At 44.9% G+C, this 17,523-nt stretch overlaps 1 protein-coding gene across 7 annotated transcripts in view; it reads left to right on the top strand.

Moving 5' to 3' along the window:
- ACSL1 (acyl-CoA synthetase long chain family member 1) overlaps window positions 1–17,523 on the top strand; it is a 64,197-nt gene that overhangs the window by 33,453 nt on the left and 13,221 nt on the right. For 4 of the 7 annotated variants that reach the window (XM_043454113.1, XM_043454120.1, XM_043454115.1 and 1 more), the window contains exons 3-11: window positions 3,538–3,652; window positions 4,361–4,425; window positions 7,840–7,941; window positions 10,142–10,241; window positions 10,453–10,631; window positions 13,025–13,057; window positions 13,214–13,265; window positions 13,875–13,948; window positions 16,483–16,560. In XM_043454113.1, coding sequence (XP_043310048.1) covers window positions 3,538–3,652; window positions 4,361–4,425; window positions 7,840–7,941; window positions 10,142–10,241; window positions 10,453–10,631; window positions 13,025–13,057; window positions 13,214–13,265; window positions 13,875–13,948; window positions 16,483–16,560 — 798 coding nt within the window. Of the gene's footprint in view, window positions 1–3,537; window positions 3,653–4,360; window positions 4,426–7,839; window positions 7,942–10,141; window positions 10,242–10,452; window positions 10,632–13,024; window positions 13,058–13,213; window positions 13,266–13,874; window positions 13,949–16,482; window positions 16,561–16,629; window positions 16,708–17,523 lie in introns of all 7 variants that reach the window. The other 3 variants (XM_043454117.1, XM_043454118.1, XM_043454119.1) reach the window with 1 other exon arrangement.

The following is a 17,523-nucleotide window of genomic DNA, read 5'->3' as shown; positions in this document are numbered from 1 at the left end:
TCCCTCCCCCCCACCCCCACTGTCAACCCTCCCCCATCCCTCTCCTTAGAGGGGATAAACGATAGTAGTAACATAGTGGGTGGTTGACTCTTAGCGTCTGTAGTTGTCTGTTTTCTAGATCGAGATAAATGGGACCACAATTTATAAAGCTGAGGCCTTTCTATCCTGGAGAAATTCTCAAGGATGTAATCATCTGCTTTTGCATTTAAATAAGGAAGTGACACAAAATGACTCTCCCTATCAAGGTGTTCCTTTTCCTCAAATACTGGCCAGAGTTCTAGTCCTGGGAACCAGTGATTCACAGATGGTTCACTGTGGTCCTGTCCTTACTGCCCTCGAGGGGAACTTGAACTTTTATTTCCTAACCCAGCCACGTGGGGAGACTGACCTCTAGAGGAACCTTTGCTTGTATAGCCAAATAGCCTCATGACCGCTGATTTCACAGTAGTGTGGTCACTACACACTGACTCACACGGTCCTGGTTTTTTTTTTTTAAACTGGGAAAACTGTAGAACCACATTAAAGAGGAAATAAAAGACCAATAGTCCTCCATGACTCAGTCTTACTGGTGATTTCCTGCACATCACATATGTCTGCATCCCTCTCCCTATTTCTTGAGCACAGCTAAAACCCACACCTCCACACCAGACCTGTAGGATATGTCAGAAGTCCAAAAGGGCCGGATTTGAAGTATTTCTTCATTTAAGTAGGAGTTCCTAGAAATAGCTGCGTGTACTTGGATAACCCAGTAGTTAAATGCCCTGCCCTTGAAATGGCTCAATTTTGTAGCACACACAGACGTTTGAGCCCCCGCTGTTGTAGCTCTGCAAGCCCACACCTTTGCAGGCGTCACCAAGGTTGCCAGTGCTCAGTGTTTATGGACAGGACTTTAATTCAAGAAGAATGGTGGCATACGCGCATCAAAAATTATTTCTTATGGGCACGTGTGATCATCATCACCACCAGTCCATCCTAAAGGAGATCAGTCCTGAGTGTTCATTGGAAGGATTGATGTTGAAGCTGAAACTCCAATACTTTGGCCACCTGATGTGAAGAACTGACTCATCTGAAAATACCCTGATGCTGGGAAAGATTGAAGGCAGGAGGAGAAGGGGACGATAGAGGATGAGATGGTTGGATGGCATCTCTGACTCAATGGACATGGGTTTGGGTAAACTCCGGGAGTTGGTGATGAACAGGGAAGCCTGGCATCTTGCAGTCCATGGGGTCGCAAAGAGTCTGATTCAACTGAGCGACTGAACTGAACTGATCATCACAGAGCAACAGTTTTCAAAACACAGACTTTATTGCTTGGTCTCCCCCACTCCCATTTCATTCACCCCTTTTCCTGAAATTACAGAGTATGCCTTACAGTTAATTGATAATGTGACCTGTCACCCAGTGTTTCACCAATACCTTTTTGGCATAGAATTCATTTACTGCTTCATCTCCAAACTTTTGCTACTTATTCTAATTTCTAATTAGAATAGTAGTAAATATCTTGTCCTCGGGTTGCTTTGTGAAGAGGATGGCTGTACTTGGGATGTGATTAACTTCTTTAACTTTGATTTGACTGTTTTACCAAACAGTCCTGAAGACTTTACCTTCAAAGTCCTGAAGTTCTTGTGTCACCAGAATGGTAGTGTAACCAGAGTTATTTAGCAAAAGTTGTTATAAAATGATACTCAAGAGCAGTGATTCTCCAAGTAGGAACTGGAGAATTGACCTGCTGTCTTGAAGAGATAGGATCTGCATATATTCAAAGCTAAACTTAATCTGTTTTGGGTTTTCTGAATGGCTCAGCGGGTAAAGAATCCTCCTCCAGTGCAGAAGACACAGGAGACACAGGTTCAACCCCTGGGTTGGAAAGATTCCCTGGAGGAGGAGAAGGAAATGGCAACCCATTCCAGTATTCTTGCCTGAAAAATCCCACGGACAGAGGAGCCTGGTGGGCCGCAGTCCAAAGGGTCGCAAGGAGTGAGACACAAACAACTGAACGACTAAGCACGCAAACTTAATCTCCTCTCTCAAACCTACCCCGAAGTCCTCGTGTGTGATTTTGGATAGAATGGAACTGCTGTTCTTGCAGGCCTCTGACTCGCTCCTCTTGTGCTTCTAGTAACCTGCCAAATCCCAGTCATCAGCGCTTCCTGCCTCCAGCATCAGACTTGCCCTGCCCTCGTCAGGCCCACGTCAGCTGGTCTGTCTCCATCCCCTTCTGCATGCTGCTCGGCCTCCTTGTAGATTTCCTTCTAGGAATTACCCTGATCTCCACCACTTCCCTACTGGGAAGTGGTTGTTATTCAGTCACTCAGCCGTATCCAACTCTTTGCCACCCCTGTGGGCAGTATAGCACGCCAAGGCTCCTCTGTCCATGGGATTTCCCAGGCAGGAATATTGGAGTGGGTTGCCATTTCCTTCTCCAGGGAATCTTTCCAACCCAGGGATTGAACCTGGGTCCCCCACGTCTCCTGCATTAGCAGGCAGATTCTTTACCACGGAGTCACCAGGGAAGGCTTAATTGGGGACCATAATGCATCCAAGTGGTACACCGGATCCCTGAAGGGCTGGCTGAAAGGTGGACTGCTGGATCACACCCCCAGAGCTTCCAACTCAGTAGATCTGGTGAAGAGCTTGCTAACTGCTTTCTCCACGAGGCCCAGGTGTTCCCCTGACCATCCTCCGAGGACTTCGGCTCTGGGGCCAGCCAGTGCCCTGTAGATTCCAAGCTTCTCCTTTCTCTCCATTCCAGCTTCCTCGGTGCTCCTCTGCTCAGCCTGTACTCTGTGAGTCCCTCCGGTCATGTAGGGATGAGGAGTCTGTGCACATCCGTACATTTTATAGCTGATGATGGTAACTAGTAGATGCTACATGGGAAACTGAAGTTCATAACAGATTATAGGGTAGTTGGCAAAGAGGAAAAACAGTAGACATGATCTCCAAAAGAATATAGATAAGGTGATGGAAGTAAAACTGAACGGTGTGTCATTTCCCCAAGACCGGACAGAATCAGTCCTTTATCTGCCAGTGGCTGTGGTTTGAGAATCATCACAGTTGTGTCCAGGGGTTTGGTTTCCAGTCCTCAGACTCCTCAGCCTCATCTGACAAGACCATTGCTTATATGTCTGTGAGCCCCTTTGAGCCCCTTTTCCTTTCCCTCCGTCACTTCCTTTTCCCAGGGGTCCTGGATGGGCTTCCTGTGTAGCTTAGTCAGTAAAGCATCTGCCTGCAATGTGGGAGACCTCGGTTCAATTCCTGGGTCAGGAAGATTCCCCTGGAGAAGGGAATGGCAACCCACTCCAGTATTCTTGCCTGGAGAATCCCATGGACAGAGGAGCCTGGCAGGCTACAGTTCCGACAAGAGTCGGACACGACTTAGCACTATCTTTCTTTCTTCCTGGATGGACATGGGCCTGGCCTTGCTTCTCTGAAGCCGGCTCACCCCTACCAGGCTATGGAGGGGACTGAGGGCACGCATGGTAGACATTTTCTTTGTAATGCTTTCTTCTGACTTTCTGTCTGTCTGTCTTTTCCCAGGGCAGTGATGGTGCCCGGAGATCCACGCTCCTGGACAGTGACGAGCCCCTGGTGTATTTCTATGATGACGTCAGAACGTTATACGAAGGTTTCCAGAGGGGCATACAGGTGTCCAGTAAGCATCGGCCTGAACCTGTGCAACTAGTGCTTCAGGTTTTCCTTTCGACAGAGGGGTCTTTCTTCAAGAAGCCATATTTGCTCACAACTCTCTCCCAAGCAGTCTGGCTCCCAGCTCCCTGTCTCCTCCTGTAACTTCTGCAGAGCGAGTCCCCCAGCACACAGGTCCCATCAGGTGTGGTCCATGGTCAAGGCCCTTCTGAAGTCACATACGGCGTGTTTCATGGAGAGTCACACATCCATTAGCTCCGTACAGGCTCTGACATTTCCTGCATAAAGAGACCTATCTAACTGGGCCTGATCCAACATTTCTCAAGCTTGCTTAACCTGGAGACCTGTATTTTGAGAAATAAACATTGATACCCAAGGAAGCGGGGTTCTATCAGAGACACTTGGGGGAGATCAGCTCACGAGAGTGCCATCACTGATGGTGATGGCACCATCTCTGACGGTGGCACCAGAGACCCCGGGTACCTGGCAGCTGCCCACCCTCCAGCCCATCTCCCTCCTGCCCCATGTGAGAAACAAAATAGAAATAAAGAAGCAAAACTCAGACCCAAACCCAGGGGGAAAATGCGTCCGATCTGAATTCATTGTTTCACACCTGAGGACCAGTTTGTGGAATGAAGGATACAAAGGAGAACCTAGGAATAATTTAGGCACGTTTAGCCCATCGTTTATTCTTTCATTTGTTTTCTTCATTTAGATAATGGCCCATGTTTAGGCTCTCGGAAACCAGACCAACCCTATGAATGGCTTTCATACAAACAGGTGAGTTTTCCAGCTCTGTGGCCGCCTCATGTGAGCCATAGGGCGGGAACACGGCAGTTCTTGGAGCCTCTGAAGGTTGAGGTGTTAGGTTTCTACGGAGTGTGGATGCCGACCTGGCTCAGGGCTTTAGAACAGATGTGCAGCATCCCGAGATGTTAAACACACAGATTTGGGGAACACTAGATCAGTAACTGAACAGGTGATTCAAAGTAGTTTATCTTAGAACTACTGTGGGTGTGTTGTGGAGTACAGTATAAATTTTAAAATAAAATGCTAGAGGATTCTCTGGCAGTCCAGAGGTTAGGGCTCCAAGCTCTTACTGCCAAGGGCCCAGGTTCAATCCCTGGTCAAGAAACTAAGATCACAGAAGCCGTGCAGTGCAGCCAAACAAATAAATAAAGTGCTAGAAATGTGCTTGAAGCAGATGACTCTTCTCCCAGACCCCACGGGAGGATAAGATTACTCCTTTCTGTCTTGAGCGATGCTGGACAAATTTAGATGCCTCAGTGTAGAGGAGCCCTCTCGTTTTATAGATGAGAGAAGATGGGCCCCAGGCAGGGCTTGGACTCACCCCCGGTCACAGCTGAACCAGGGCCAGGAGGGAGGCCCACGCCATCTGTTGTAAGGAGTCTCCAAAGCATCGTACTGATCCTGGGGTGACCTTTAACCCGAGGGCAGCATGGAGAGCAGCAGAGATGTTCAGAGATGACACCTGTGTAACCGAACAAGCACAGAGGTGGCTGGGATCTGGGCTGTTTCACTCCTGTTACTCTGGTCCCAGCAGATCCATGGCTTTTAACTGTGTACATAGTAGTTTGCAGGTAGCAGAGCAGGAAGGCTTGCTCCTTTTTTTTGTTTGTATCGTGATTACAAGTCTAGTTGCTCCTGACTCTCCCCAGTTCAAGGCAGCACCCCGAGACACACGGGAGCCAATAGGAGCATCCACTTTGTTGCCTTGTGCTTCCAGCACAGCTGTCTAGAGGGGTCCCTGGAGTAGGCGCAGGATGCAGAGGACCAATCCCCCTTCTGTGGCTGGGCTCCAGGTAGTTGATGTGTCCTGGGAAGGGGTGGGGGTGTGTGAAGTGGGTTGTTGTTAGGATCTGCAAAACTAGCCTGTGGGAAAATGCTTCCTGGTCCTCCCACATCTGAGGATCAATGAAATGCAAAAGGCAAGAGAGATAGAGGCAGAGATAAAGAGAGACAGACAAGACAGACAGCTTCGCGTTCCTTGCTTGTAGGAATCATGAGCTGTAGGTCTGGTGAGCAGAAAGACTGCTGTTTTTATTTTCCCGTAACAGAGCCAAATAGTAGTTTTCCATAGAAATAGTAGTTTTCAGATCCATCATTTTTGCAAGTGGTGTAAAAGCAGTTCATGTTTGCTGGAGATTTAACATTGCACAATGGTCTTCAGGCCCCACAGAATCTGCCTTTGCTTCTGGATTACATCATCTTCTTGTCATGTTACTGTTTGTGCGGGTCTCAGCCTGTCAATAATCAGTATTGTGGCTGGGCCAGCCCTTGTAGTTCATAAGATGATTGCAAGACACCCTTCAGCAATAAGTATAAGAAACTTGGAAAAAATAAAACTTTCTTACTACAAGACTTGGAAATTACACAGCACACCTGGACCTCACAAGTGAGGTCCCCGGTAGTGGGGGAGAGTGTTCACGGCCCCCGGGGTTTTGCTTTATCGGGGTCAATATTCTCCTGTGGGGCCTGGGCTCACTCATTGATGAATTTAAAGCACAAGAGCAGTAACTTAAAGCACAGGAAAAAGAAAAAACAAGTGGCCCAAATGGGCAGTTATCTGCATCAACCACGATCTCTAAAACAAAGGAAGCTCGTTCAGGAGGGGACCTGGCTCCTTATCTTTTTTGTGGCTGGTGCTGTATCAGCCTTAGAAGTGGATGCCATCAGCTGTCAAAGCTTAAGGCAGGTGCTTGGACTACCAAAAAAGAGAAAACCGAACCCCTGGGCTTTGCACTACCCTTACTTACAGTAATATGTTCCTATATAGCTTCTGTTATATGTTGACTGCCAGAGGGAAAACAGGTCCGCTGCCAGCAGGATGTTTGAGGCAGGTTGAAAATCCCTGGGGTTTCAGAAGGTGTTTTGTACATTTCAGACAAAGACCAGTGAAGATAAAAAAGTAGACTGAAGCTGACTTTGGATTTGTGTATTTAAATGATTTTCCCCCCTAGCCCAATGATTCTGAGCTTTGGGGGTTAGGAATCCCTGTAAAGCTTTTCAAAGAAAGGTCTGGGTCGCCTTTCTAGAGACCCCAAGTGTGTGCATGGAACCCAGTAAGCTCTGCAGACCATCCAAACACTCACAGGTTCCCAGCCCTTACAAACAAGCAGGAGTTGTGAAGCAGCCCCTGGGGTATGGGAGAATAAGCATGTTAATGTCATCCTTGCTGTCACTGTTACTGCCATTGGCAGAGCAGGGGTGGCACCATGTGCCCAAACCAACAGGCTTCTGGAGCAGCATCAGGCGTGGTTCTGTTCTCTGCAGGCGTGGGTGTGGGTTTAAAGTGCTCATGATAATTTACCGACCGAGAATAAAGAATTCCAAATTAACATTAAAGAAAAAAAAAATTTTTTTTAAGTACACTTGGAATAGGAATGAGGAGAGGATGGGAAATTGGGGTAGGTAGATAGTCTTGCCTGTTTTTACTTAGTTGTAATTAATAGTGTACATTTTCTGTTCATTTATCTTAAAATTGTAACAGACACTCTTAAGTTTGATATGGTTTTCATAATTGTAGTGTTTACTAGCTGTAGAGCATTTTGTTAGATTTACCATCATCTACTTGATCATCCAGCCATTGGTCTTTTTTTCCCTTAAACTTTTATGACTTTACATAATTTTGCAATATATGTATTTGTACCTAAAGTCTTTTCAAACCTCCCTTTAGGACTGGATTATTTCCTAAGAACTAATTCTCTCAAGAATAGAGTTGTGGAGCCTAATGGTTAGAGCTCGTCCTTATTTTTCAAAGGCCTCCCCCAAATTTGTCGTTTCTTTGTTTATAACAAAGGACAAGCTTCAGCTTCTTCGTTGCTCTTTATAAACACAGGCACAAAATTCTGTGTCCCTGGATCGCTTTTATAAAACTAAAGTATAAAATAGGAACTCTGACATGGGTCGTGTGTGACCTGGCAGCTATTGGCGTGAGATTCATTTGCTTCGCAGAGGGAACTCTTTGATCATTCCCCTCACCACGAGTTCTGGGAAGTCAAACCCTGAACTTTACAAAAATTTGTAACTAAAGGGATACCTGTCTACCCCTGTTCTTTCTCTCTGGGCAGAACTGCTTCTTGGCAAAGATATTAGGCTCAGCTGTCACGGAAAGCTGTATTCCTTGAGTTGGACCTGATGCTGTTCCTGATTTTTTTTCCTCCTCCGTTGTAGGTTGAAGACATGTCAGAGTGTGTGGGCTCAGCACTGCTCCACAAGGGCTTCAAGGCAGCCCCAGACCAGTTCATCGGCATCTTCGCTCAGAACAGACCTGAGGTATTAACCGTTAGGCGCGGAGCCAGCAGAGCTCAGAGAATCCCCGATACAAGAGTCAGTTAGGGTTCACACCTGCCTTTGCTTCAGACCAGATTCTGTGGTCTGATCGCCACTAACATACCTCTGTGTTGTACCTTAGAGAGTTACATGTATGAAAACCCAAACCAGGTCCTTCTTAGCCTTTAGGTAGGGGGGAAAAATTTTTTTTTTTAAGAAAACCAGGTCCCCACACAGAAACTGCCAAAGAAAGTCTTTGCTATACAAAGACAAACAAATAAAAACAAATAACTAACAAAAATGTCTTCCCGCTTTAAGGACTGCCTCTGTGGTTAGAATAATAGCATTAATCAATGACAGAGAAACTTGAGTACGTTTTTGTCAGTAGCAAACTCACACCTTTTCTTTCTGAAAGGTCTAGGCTTTCCCCCTGCTCAGGTTGCAAAGTTTAGAATCTCAGGGGGCATGGGGAAGGAGCTTCAGCAGTAGCTGGGTGTGATTTAGACAGGCGGACTGTTGTTTGGCCGTCCAAGCCTGTGCGTGGTCTTCTGTAAACCACTGTATTAAAGTACATTGAAATGAGAAGCCCCCTGGAGTTATTGCCTGCACTGTGAATAAACAAATTAGTGGCAGAGGTGGCACAGAAAAATTCAAGCACTGGACCTGAAGAAGCTACACTGACTCTTAGACCTGCTTGGATCCAAAGACATGCTGGTTTAACGTGCAACTCTTTTATAGTTTACAATGGTTTCTCAGCGTTTTGTGTACAGTTAAAGGAGGAACAGCATGTTCCACAGCTGGGCCACAATTAGGCTCATGGAATTTCATTTCTTTCATTTAAAGTGAAGCCCATTTGAATGAACACATCCAAAATTTTTGTTTCAGTGGAATATCATTAGTCATGAATCTATGACTAGGACATATATTCCTTACTTCATGGACAGAGTGGGCTTCTTCTTATATTTATCAGTTAGTTCACCAGATGTTTATTGAGAACCTACTATATTGCCAGACACTGCCAGGCACCAAAATACCACAGTGGATCTTCTTCATGAGGTACCTTGAAGACAGCCCCATAAACCCACATTTTCTCTTAATGTGTTGTGTGGACACAAAGTAGAAGGATTATGGGAGCTCAGTCAAGGAGGACTTCCTGGAGGTGGCATCCCAAGTGGAATCTTGATGGCTGTAAGGGTGGGGAGGCCAAGGGAATGTCAGGAACATGTTTGCCTGGAGCAGTGTGTCTGTTGGGAGATGAATCATTTCATTGTGGTGACGGGTGGAGTGGCAGGAAGAGAGAGAAAACAGCTCCAGGCCAAGTGAGCGTGAGTAGGTTGTGCTTCCCATGGCCCTGCGCCCTTATCCATGCTGTGTGTTCTGCAGGTGATGGGCACCACTGAGGTTATAAGGGAGAGAGTGACTTTGCTGCGTCTGCCTTGTAGGTGGGTCAGTTGCTGTGTGACTGATGGGTTTAGAGGAAGATAACCAGAGACCCGTGTCACTTCTTTCCTTCCTCACTTTCCTGGAGAGACTTCCATGGACAGTTCTCCTGGTAGATGGCATGTCCCTCTTCCCACAGTCCCGGGCCTTACTGCACACCGTGGCCAGATTGCTCTTCCTCGGACCTCCAGTCTCTGTTTGATGGAGGAGCCCCAGAGGCAGTGTCTTGCCTAGTTCATAGATCCAGGCTCCTCTGTGACCTCAGGCTGGCTCCAGCCCTCTGTCGAGCCTAGCCAGTCCCCACAGCCCTACTGGGCCATCTCTGCCAGCCTCAGGGCTCACTGACATCCCTCCTCCCTGCTTGGACCTCACAGTCCCTTTCCTGGAGTCCCTTGCCTTTCTCTCCCACTGTCAAAATCATGCTGTTCTTGCCAAGGGCAAGCCTGGTTACCTCTGCCACCAAGGAGGCCCACTGTGGGCTCTCTCACCTCTGAGCTCATCACCTTATTGTGTTGTTCATTCTCCTTTTACCTATTTGCCCCAAATCTTTAAGCAGATTGCACTTTTTTTTTTTTAGTAAGAACTGGGCAAGTGTTTTGCTCATTAGGAATCCCTCCAGTGCCTGACGCATGGTAGTAGATACACAGATGTTAGTTTTGGTACATCCAGTGTTTCCACGTTGAGTCTCTAGAGTCTTGTTTTTCCTGGAGGGCTTCCATGGTGACCTCTTATATTCTTACCCTGACATCTACTTTTTCTTCAGTGGGTGATCATTGAACAGGGATGCTTTGCTTACTCGATGGTGATCGTTCCCCTCTACGACACCCTTGGAACTGAAGCCATCACCTACATCATCAACAAAGGTATGTCTGCGGCCTTTGGGAGTATGTTCCCCTAGTTATTGGGTAGATACAGCAGCTACATTTAATGATGACGTGATGGGATATGGATTTTTCATTTAAATATACACTTACCCTCCTATTCAAAGAAGGTAGTTCTTAAACCTGATCTCAGATGTTAGTCAAGCTTTTAATATCCCAGAGCTGGTTCCTCACTGTGTCTCTTTACTTCCAGCCGAACTCTCTCTGGTTTTTGTGGACAAGCCAGAGAAGGCCAACCTCCTACTAGAAGGTGTAGAAAATAAATTAATACCATGCCTTAAAACTGTTGTTCTCATGGACTCCTACGGCAGTGATCTGCTGGAACGAGGCAAGAAGTGTGGGGTGGAGATCATCAGCATGAAGGCCTTGGAGGTGAGTCACCCTGCCCTGCCCGCTTCCCCATACGGTTCCTCCGAGGTCATTTTGGCTCAAATGTGGTATCTCCCCAGTGTGACCACAAAGTCCCAACTCTCGCCGGTCCTGTAAAAGACAGAGAACAGATATCTGTCTCATTCCTGGAAAGAAGAATTCTGCACCCATTTCCAGTGTTAATCCATCACATTCTGCCCAAGTGCTGTCATCTCTGGCAAGTTGCAGTGCTCACAGAGTCATTCTAGAGCACTGAAAAGCCCTGCTAATAAATGCTGGAAATGAGAATTTCAGATTCAAGCGGAGATTTAAGCCTGTATGTCCTCTTTAAATGTTAATGCCTTTTACTTACTGATTTGTCTCTAAAACAGAGTCAGACATAGAAATCTGCCTTATTATTCTTTCTCCAAGTCTGCTTTTTTAGGCCTCTGGTGAATTTCCAGCATAGGTGCTTGATTTGATTTATTTTCATTTTAAGATTCAGATTAATCACAGTTGTAAAGGTAACCAGTCTAGGAAAATGAGTGGGTCCATGTTTAAAATGGTTGTTCAACATTAGATCGTATTGGGTTGGCCAAAAGGTTCATTTCGGTTTTTTGTAAGATCTTACAGAAAACCTTGAGTGAACTCTTTGGCCAAGCCAATACAAGAAGCTGATGAAGCTGGTTTCCCCGGTTGCTCTTGGGTTAAAGTTCCATCCACAACAGCAGGCAGGAGGAAGCTTCTGTTACATGCACATCGCGGGAAGTAATAGGTTCAATAGATAAGTCATTCTCTTTCTGAAAATGTTATAAATATTTTCCTGGAACTGTTATTAATAGGCTTTTGAATTTTATTTATAGTTGTCCTTCTACCGAGAATTTGAGCTCCAAGTAAGGATCTACAAAACCTTTTCTGGGGAACTTAGTAGTAGTCACAGGGAATCTGTCATTTGTTCTAGTAGAGCTTCTGCCACACATACACACAAACAATAGCATAGGACAGGAACCTGTAAGATCTAATAGGTGTGCTGAATTGTTAAATGGTGTTTTTAGCTAGTTTGTCAGCTAGTGTTTCCCTATTTTTTTCTTTTTACTTGTAATCCCATTTCAAGATAACGTTATTTCTTTTTCTCCCATTTTTCCTCATCCCCCTACCCCTCCCCAGACACATACACAGGCATTTTTTTTTTTGGGGGGGGTCTTTTTTTTGATTGCTATATGTGATAAAGAATTAGAGATCTTAAGTTATGTAGGAATTTTTTAAAGATGCATGGAAATTTGAATCTGATAAAAGATTATTTTGGGAAGAAATTGGTGGAATTATCATTACTTTAGCTCTTAGTTGACTTCTAGTTGAATATCAGTGTCCCTGTTTTTAATTAGTGGTCAATCATACACATAATTTAAAAGTGTGAATAGGGTGTAAAATTGTATACTGGGCCGCAACTCACTGAGCCCAGAGTGGAAGTGAAAGTGTTAGTTGCCCAGTAGTGTTTGATTCTTTGTGACCCCATGGACTATAGCCTGCCAGGGTCCTCTATGCATGGGGATTCTCCAGGCAAGAATACTGGAGTGGGTTGCCATTTCCTACTCAGGTGAGCCCAGAGCCCACCCATCTGATTTCCACTTAATTCTAGGCATGCTCGTTTCCTATGCTCACTCAAGCTGTTCAATAGGAAAATAACATAAATCGTTCATTCAAAAAATAAGAGGTATTAAGGTGGCCGTGGAGACACCTTCATGCAGTAACATGAGAATGAGCCCTGGGTGTTAACAGAATTCTCCTTGAGATGCCACACCTCAGAATTGAATCTGTCGTTCTTAACCCTCATGGCCATTTGACGGTGGTCCCGGAGCTTCTGTCGTGGCCTGATCAGAGATGCCTCAGTCCTTTCTCCCCTCCACGTGGGGAACTGCAGATGTTTGAACCTTTCCAGAATGGTCAGCATTTAAATCTGGCGGAGACTGGTTTCTCTCTCCAGACTGAAGATGTCAGTTTTGTAGAACCGGTGATCACGGCTCAGTGCCGAGTTGTGGTTCTGGGAGGGCGCAGAGGAGCTGCGGTTCTCTGACTACTGTGAAGAGCTGGGCTTTGTTAAAGGCCGTGATAGGAATGGCAGTGGAAACTGGAATAGCAGGTAAGAGACTCAGTCCTGTTTCCAAGGCCAGTCCTGAGGCCATCGATATACTATTATATATACTTTTATATAAGAGAGAAGACAACCAGAAAACAGATTCTTAAAACAATGGGTAAGTATTTGGGTTCAGGTCAAATTGCTGTCGTTTATGTAATTTGAAATTTGGGCTGTCGTTGTGTCGGCTGTGAGGGAATCAATCCCACAGAAAAGTCAGCTTGAACTGACTTGACGTGACTTAAATGTTTCCATTTCAATTTTTTTTTCTCTTCTTTTTAAGGACCTGGGAAGAGCCAACAGACGGAAGCCCAAGGTGAGCGCACCTGTCCAACCAGCCCAGCCTCTGTCCAGCTTCCATGTCTAATCAGTTCAGACACTGGTAGAAATATTGGGTGATAACGACTTAGAGTTTTCTATTCTATTCTGATTTGTACTGGCTTTTTTTTTTTGGTCTGTGTGTGTGTTGTAGCCTCCAGCACCTGAAGATCTTGCACTAATTTGCTTCACCAGTGGAACTACAGGTCAGTTTTGAAAAGAGATTGTTTCTAAGTGGTGCCTAGAAGTGTATATTTCCTGCTTCCTCTTGTGGATGACTTACTTGAATTGTAGATGGACTGGATGCAGAAGAGACAGAAGTGTTTAAGCCTGTCTTCCAGTAGCTTGATACAACGTCCCCAGAATCTGAGAGTATCCTCACACACTTACGTCACCCTTCTTTCTGGGATAAATTGTATCCATGGTTTCCAGAAATAAAATTCCTGAATTTTCGTCTCTTATTGCTACACACACCCTCTAAGACTTGCCCATATTAGTAAAGATGGTTTAACACATTATTGACCCAGGGGTTTTTCCAGAAACTAACGCCTGTGGCTAGTCACTAACGTTCAGGTAACAAAAGACGTATTAATGCGTTTTAGGTCAACAAGTTGTTAAGATAATAAGCTTCACTTAAAGGATTACAGGTTGCTCAGGAAATTCAGTGTGACTCAGCGTTTGGCTTTCACGGGTGTACCTCACATGAGAGGCATCAGGGGCCCTAATGATGTGGGGTTTCTGGGCTTCTCTCACATCCGCCATTCTTGGATGGAATTTCTGTCTTCTGACTTTATTTCGCTCATATGTGTCCCCAGGCAACCCCAAAGGAGCAATGATCACCCATCGAAATGTAGTGAGCGATTGTTCAGCGTTTGTGAAAATGACAGAGGTAAACTTTTGGGAGAGGGCCATCTTTCCGTGTTTCCAGTGGTTGGCATCAGGCCTCAAGAATGAAGGTGGTCACGGCCCCACCATCATGTTAGGCCTGGACTGTATTAGAAGCAGTACCTGAAATATAGACAAGGTCTGAGCTTTCACAGGGTCTGAGGTCACTTCCTCTCAAATAGTTTTTCACTATGGACCTGATCCCCAACTCCTACTGTGACCATTAACGTGAATTGACAGATCGAATTTATTACATCTTTTATATAGTAAAACTTCATTTGGATACTGCCTTATAAATGTTTTTGGAGAAGGAAATAGCAACCCACGCCAATATTCTTGCCTGGAGAATCCCATGGACGGAGGAGCCTGGTGGGCTACAGTCCACAGGGTCACAAAGAGTCGGACACGACTGAGCGACTTCACTTTCACTTTGTAAATGTTTTTAGGAAAGAACAGAGAAAACCTGACTCTCTTGTGATTTTATCTCCTATTTCAGTGTGTGGAAAAGAATTAATTTCTTTAGGTGGACAAGGAAATGTTAAATGTTACTGAACATTTTTTGAATTATTACTGTTTACTATGCTTAATTTGACTTCTACTTTATAAGAAGGATTAAATCCTTGAACTTTAGATCAAGTAACTTTATAGTTATTTCTAATACTTCTAAAATTTGCTGTATAAGTGTCTTAGTCTGTGTGGGCTGCCGTAACAAAATAGCACAGATTGGGTGGGTTGGCTTAAAGATAGACATGTATTTTCTTACAGTACTGGAGGCTAGAAGGCCATGATCAAGGTGTCAGCAAATTTGCTTGGTTCTGGTGAAGACTCTCTTCCTGGCTTGTAGCTGGCCAACTCCTCTCCATGCCCACCCCCCACCACCCCCCACCCCGCCTGCCCTGGCCTCTGTGTGCACGAGGAGAACTGGAGAGAGGTTTCTGGTGACTCTTCCTGTCCTTACAAGGACACCAGCCTGATTGGATCAGGGCCCCACCCTTATGACTTCATTGAACCCGAATGACCTTCCCTACCTCCAAATACAGTCATGTGGAGCGGGGTGGTTAGGGCTTTAAATACGACTTTGAGAGGGGTAGTTACAATCAGTCTATAGCACCAAAGATCTATTTCCAACTTGTCTTTTAAAAAAGTACGTATTGAATAATGTAATGAATACCTTTCCCTCGTATCCTTTGCACATTTCTTCATAATTTGCTTTTGCAAATTATGTGTCTCTGGAGGGGTTCTCTAGGGTCTGCTTTTTGTGGTAGGAGCCTGTGCTTAATGGTTTTGGGGAACGGGTATCTTCAGCGACTGCATAAGTGTGTTCTTACACCTTCCTAGTCCTTTTGGTATATACTTTCTAAACAGAGTTCAACATTTAGTACTTTACCAAAGTGAGATTTTAATTTCCTCATTGGCCTTCAAAGAAAACTTAAAATGCATGAATCATTAAGGCAAATGATTACAGTTAATGTGAACATCATCGGGGGCATTCTCAACTTTGTAAAACTTCTAATTATGCAAATGTACATTATTTGTTTGACCTAAATCAGAAAATTGAAGAGTATAGATGTTATTGAGTCTGATTTCTCATTGTGTAGCACTTTTCTACTGACAGGTACCAGTTGGGAAGCAGGAATAAAATTAATCTCAGATTATGGCATGATCAGGCTACGTCACGTGTGATTGCTTTATTATGAAGGATGGCCCAGCCTTGGGGAGGGGAGAGCCCAACTCTAAGCTGGGTGCATCATCCCTAGGCAACTTGACAAAGCCTTGGTTTCTTAGTTGGTGGGGCAGCAGCTGCTGTTGGCAGCCCCTGTTTGGGCCAGAATTCTCTATATTAATAGCAAGAACATTCCATGCACATCCCTCACTGTGCCTGACCATAAATTAAGCTCATTCTTAGCCATGAAATGGAAACCAGATGTTACTTGAGATGCAGACCTGTCATGATCAGCATTTTATGGGAGAACAAATTCCCTGGGGCCAGTTCAGAGCTTGCATTAAACACATTGGGATTTTTTTTTTTATGGGGTTGAGTAGGGCTTTAAGGTAAAAATGTTGATCAAACTAAAATGCTCAAAATACATTTGTACTGTAAATAAAAGGAACATGGAAATCTCCAAGTTTCTCTTCTTTTCTCCCCTATGCCCTTGACAACAAAAGATGCTGGTCTTTTTCTGGAGTGAAGCTTATATTTCTTAAGGTGGAGTGGAGCTTGCTGGGCAGTGAGGTCCTGTGGCTTTGAAAGTCTGGGTGCTTAGAGCACATGATATCTGACCATCCCATTGTGGGCCACATTTTCCTAATTGTGACTCAAGTTCTGCATGGATTTACTTTGTCATTAGGAATGACCTCCACTCTATTTGAATAACTTATTAAAGGATTGCTTAGCATTTCCTTTTTCAATGAGAAATAAGTGCAGAACGTAAACTAATGCTGTTACTTCTTAGCCTTGAGGTATTATGTGCTCTGAAATAAATGGAGAATTCCTGCAAATTCTAATGCTTTTCTGCCCGCTGGTGTCTTTGCTTGCAGAATGTATTCACTCCTACCTCAGATGACACTTTGATCTCTTTCTTGCCTCTGGCCCACATGTTTGAGAGAGTTGTAGAGGTAGGCACTGGGTTTTATTTTGCCTGCACGAGCGCATTTGTTTGTGTTCTAAGTTGTTGTGTTTTACAGAAAGCACTTGTGTTGAATGCCAGTGACATACACATTTCGTTTTTACCGCTTGCACACATGTATGAGCAGCTCCTGCTGGTAAGTTCAAGTGTGTATACCATCCTCCCCGTAGGCAGTTCTTTGCTCAGCCCCCGTTTTAGAAATTGAGCTAATTATTTAAGAGTATAATTTTTTCCTGGGTCCGTGTATTAAACTTTAATACTCATTTTAAAATTAGAAGCTCAAACTTTTGAAGGACAGAGATATGAATTCAGAAAGATGAGCTGTGAATGTAGAATTTTTATGAATAGCATCCTACAAAGCCTGGTGAGGCTTGAGTTCTGTAAGATGGCTCTGTCGCTCTCTCTCTCTCTCTTTTTTTTTTTTTTTTGGACGTGCTGAGCAGCTTGTGGGATCTTAGGTCCCTGACCAGGGGTCACACCTGTGGCCCCCTGCATTGGAAGCATGAAGTTCTAACTACTAGACTTCCAAGAAAGTTCCAGAAGTTTTATTTTTGAATGTGCTTATCTATAAGGCACAAGTTGACTTCAGATTCACTTTTTTTTCACCAGTATCCTGAGTGCCTTTGGCAAAGTGGATGACCTTAAGCCAAGTTCTCCTTGCGCTGCTCACACACAGCTGTGTGACTCATTTAAAAGCTGACCAAGAACCATCTGTTTTTCCTTCTTGGACAGTTTTGCTTTGTATGCTTATGGGAGAAACAGTGAGCACTGCTCATTCGTTTAATGACTATTCGTGAAGCACCAGCTGTGTTTCAGGCACTGGACAGGTACTGGGGGGTGAGGGGCTGATAAAGACTCTGCGCTTTGACTAGCTGTTGCCCTGGAGGATTTACTTCTCCCAAAGGACCAAGGATCTGCCAGCCGATACTTCTGTTTCCTGCACGCCTCGGGA

The sequence above is a fragment of the Cervus canadensis genome, chromosome 31, assembly GCF_019320065.1.
Source record: "Cervus canadensis isolate Bull #8, Minnesota chromosome 31, ASM1932006v1, whole genome shotgun sequence".
NCBI classification, from domain to species: Eukaryota; Metazoa; Chordata; class Mammalia; order Artiodactyla; family Cervidae; genus Cervus; species Cervus canadensis.
The sequence above is the reverse complement of the archived record's forward strand: the minus strand, read 5'-3'. Positions and strand labels throughout refer to the sequence as shown.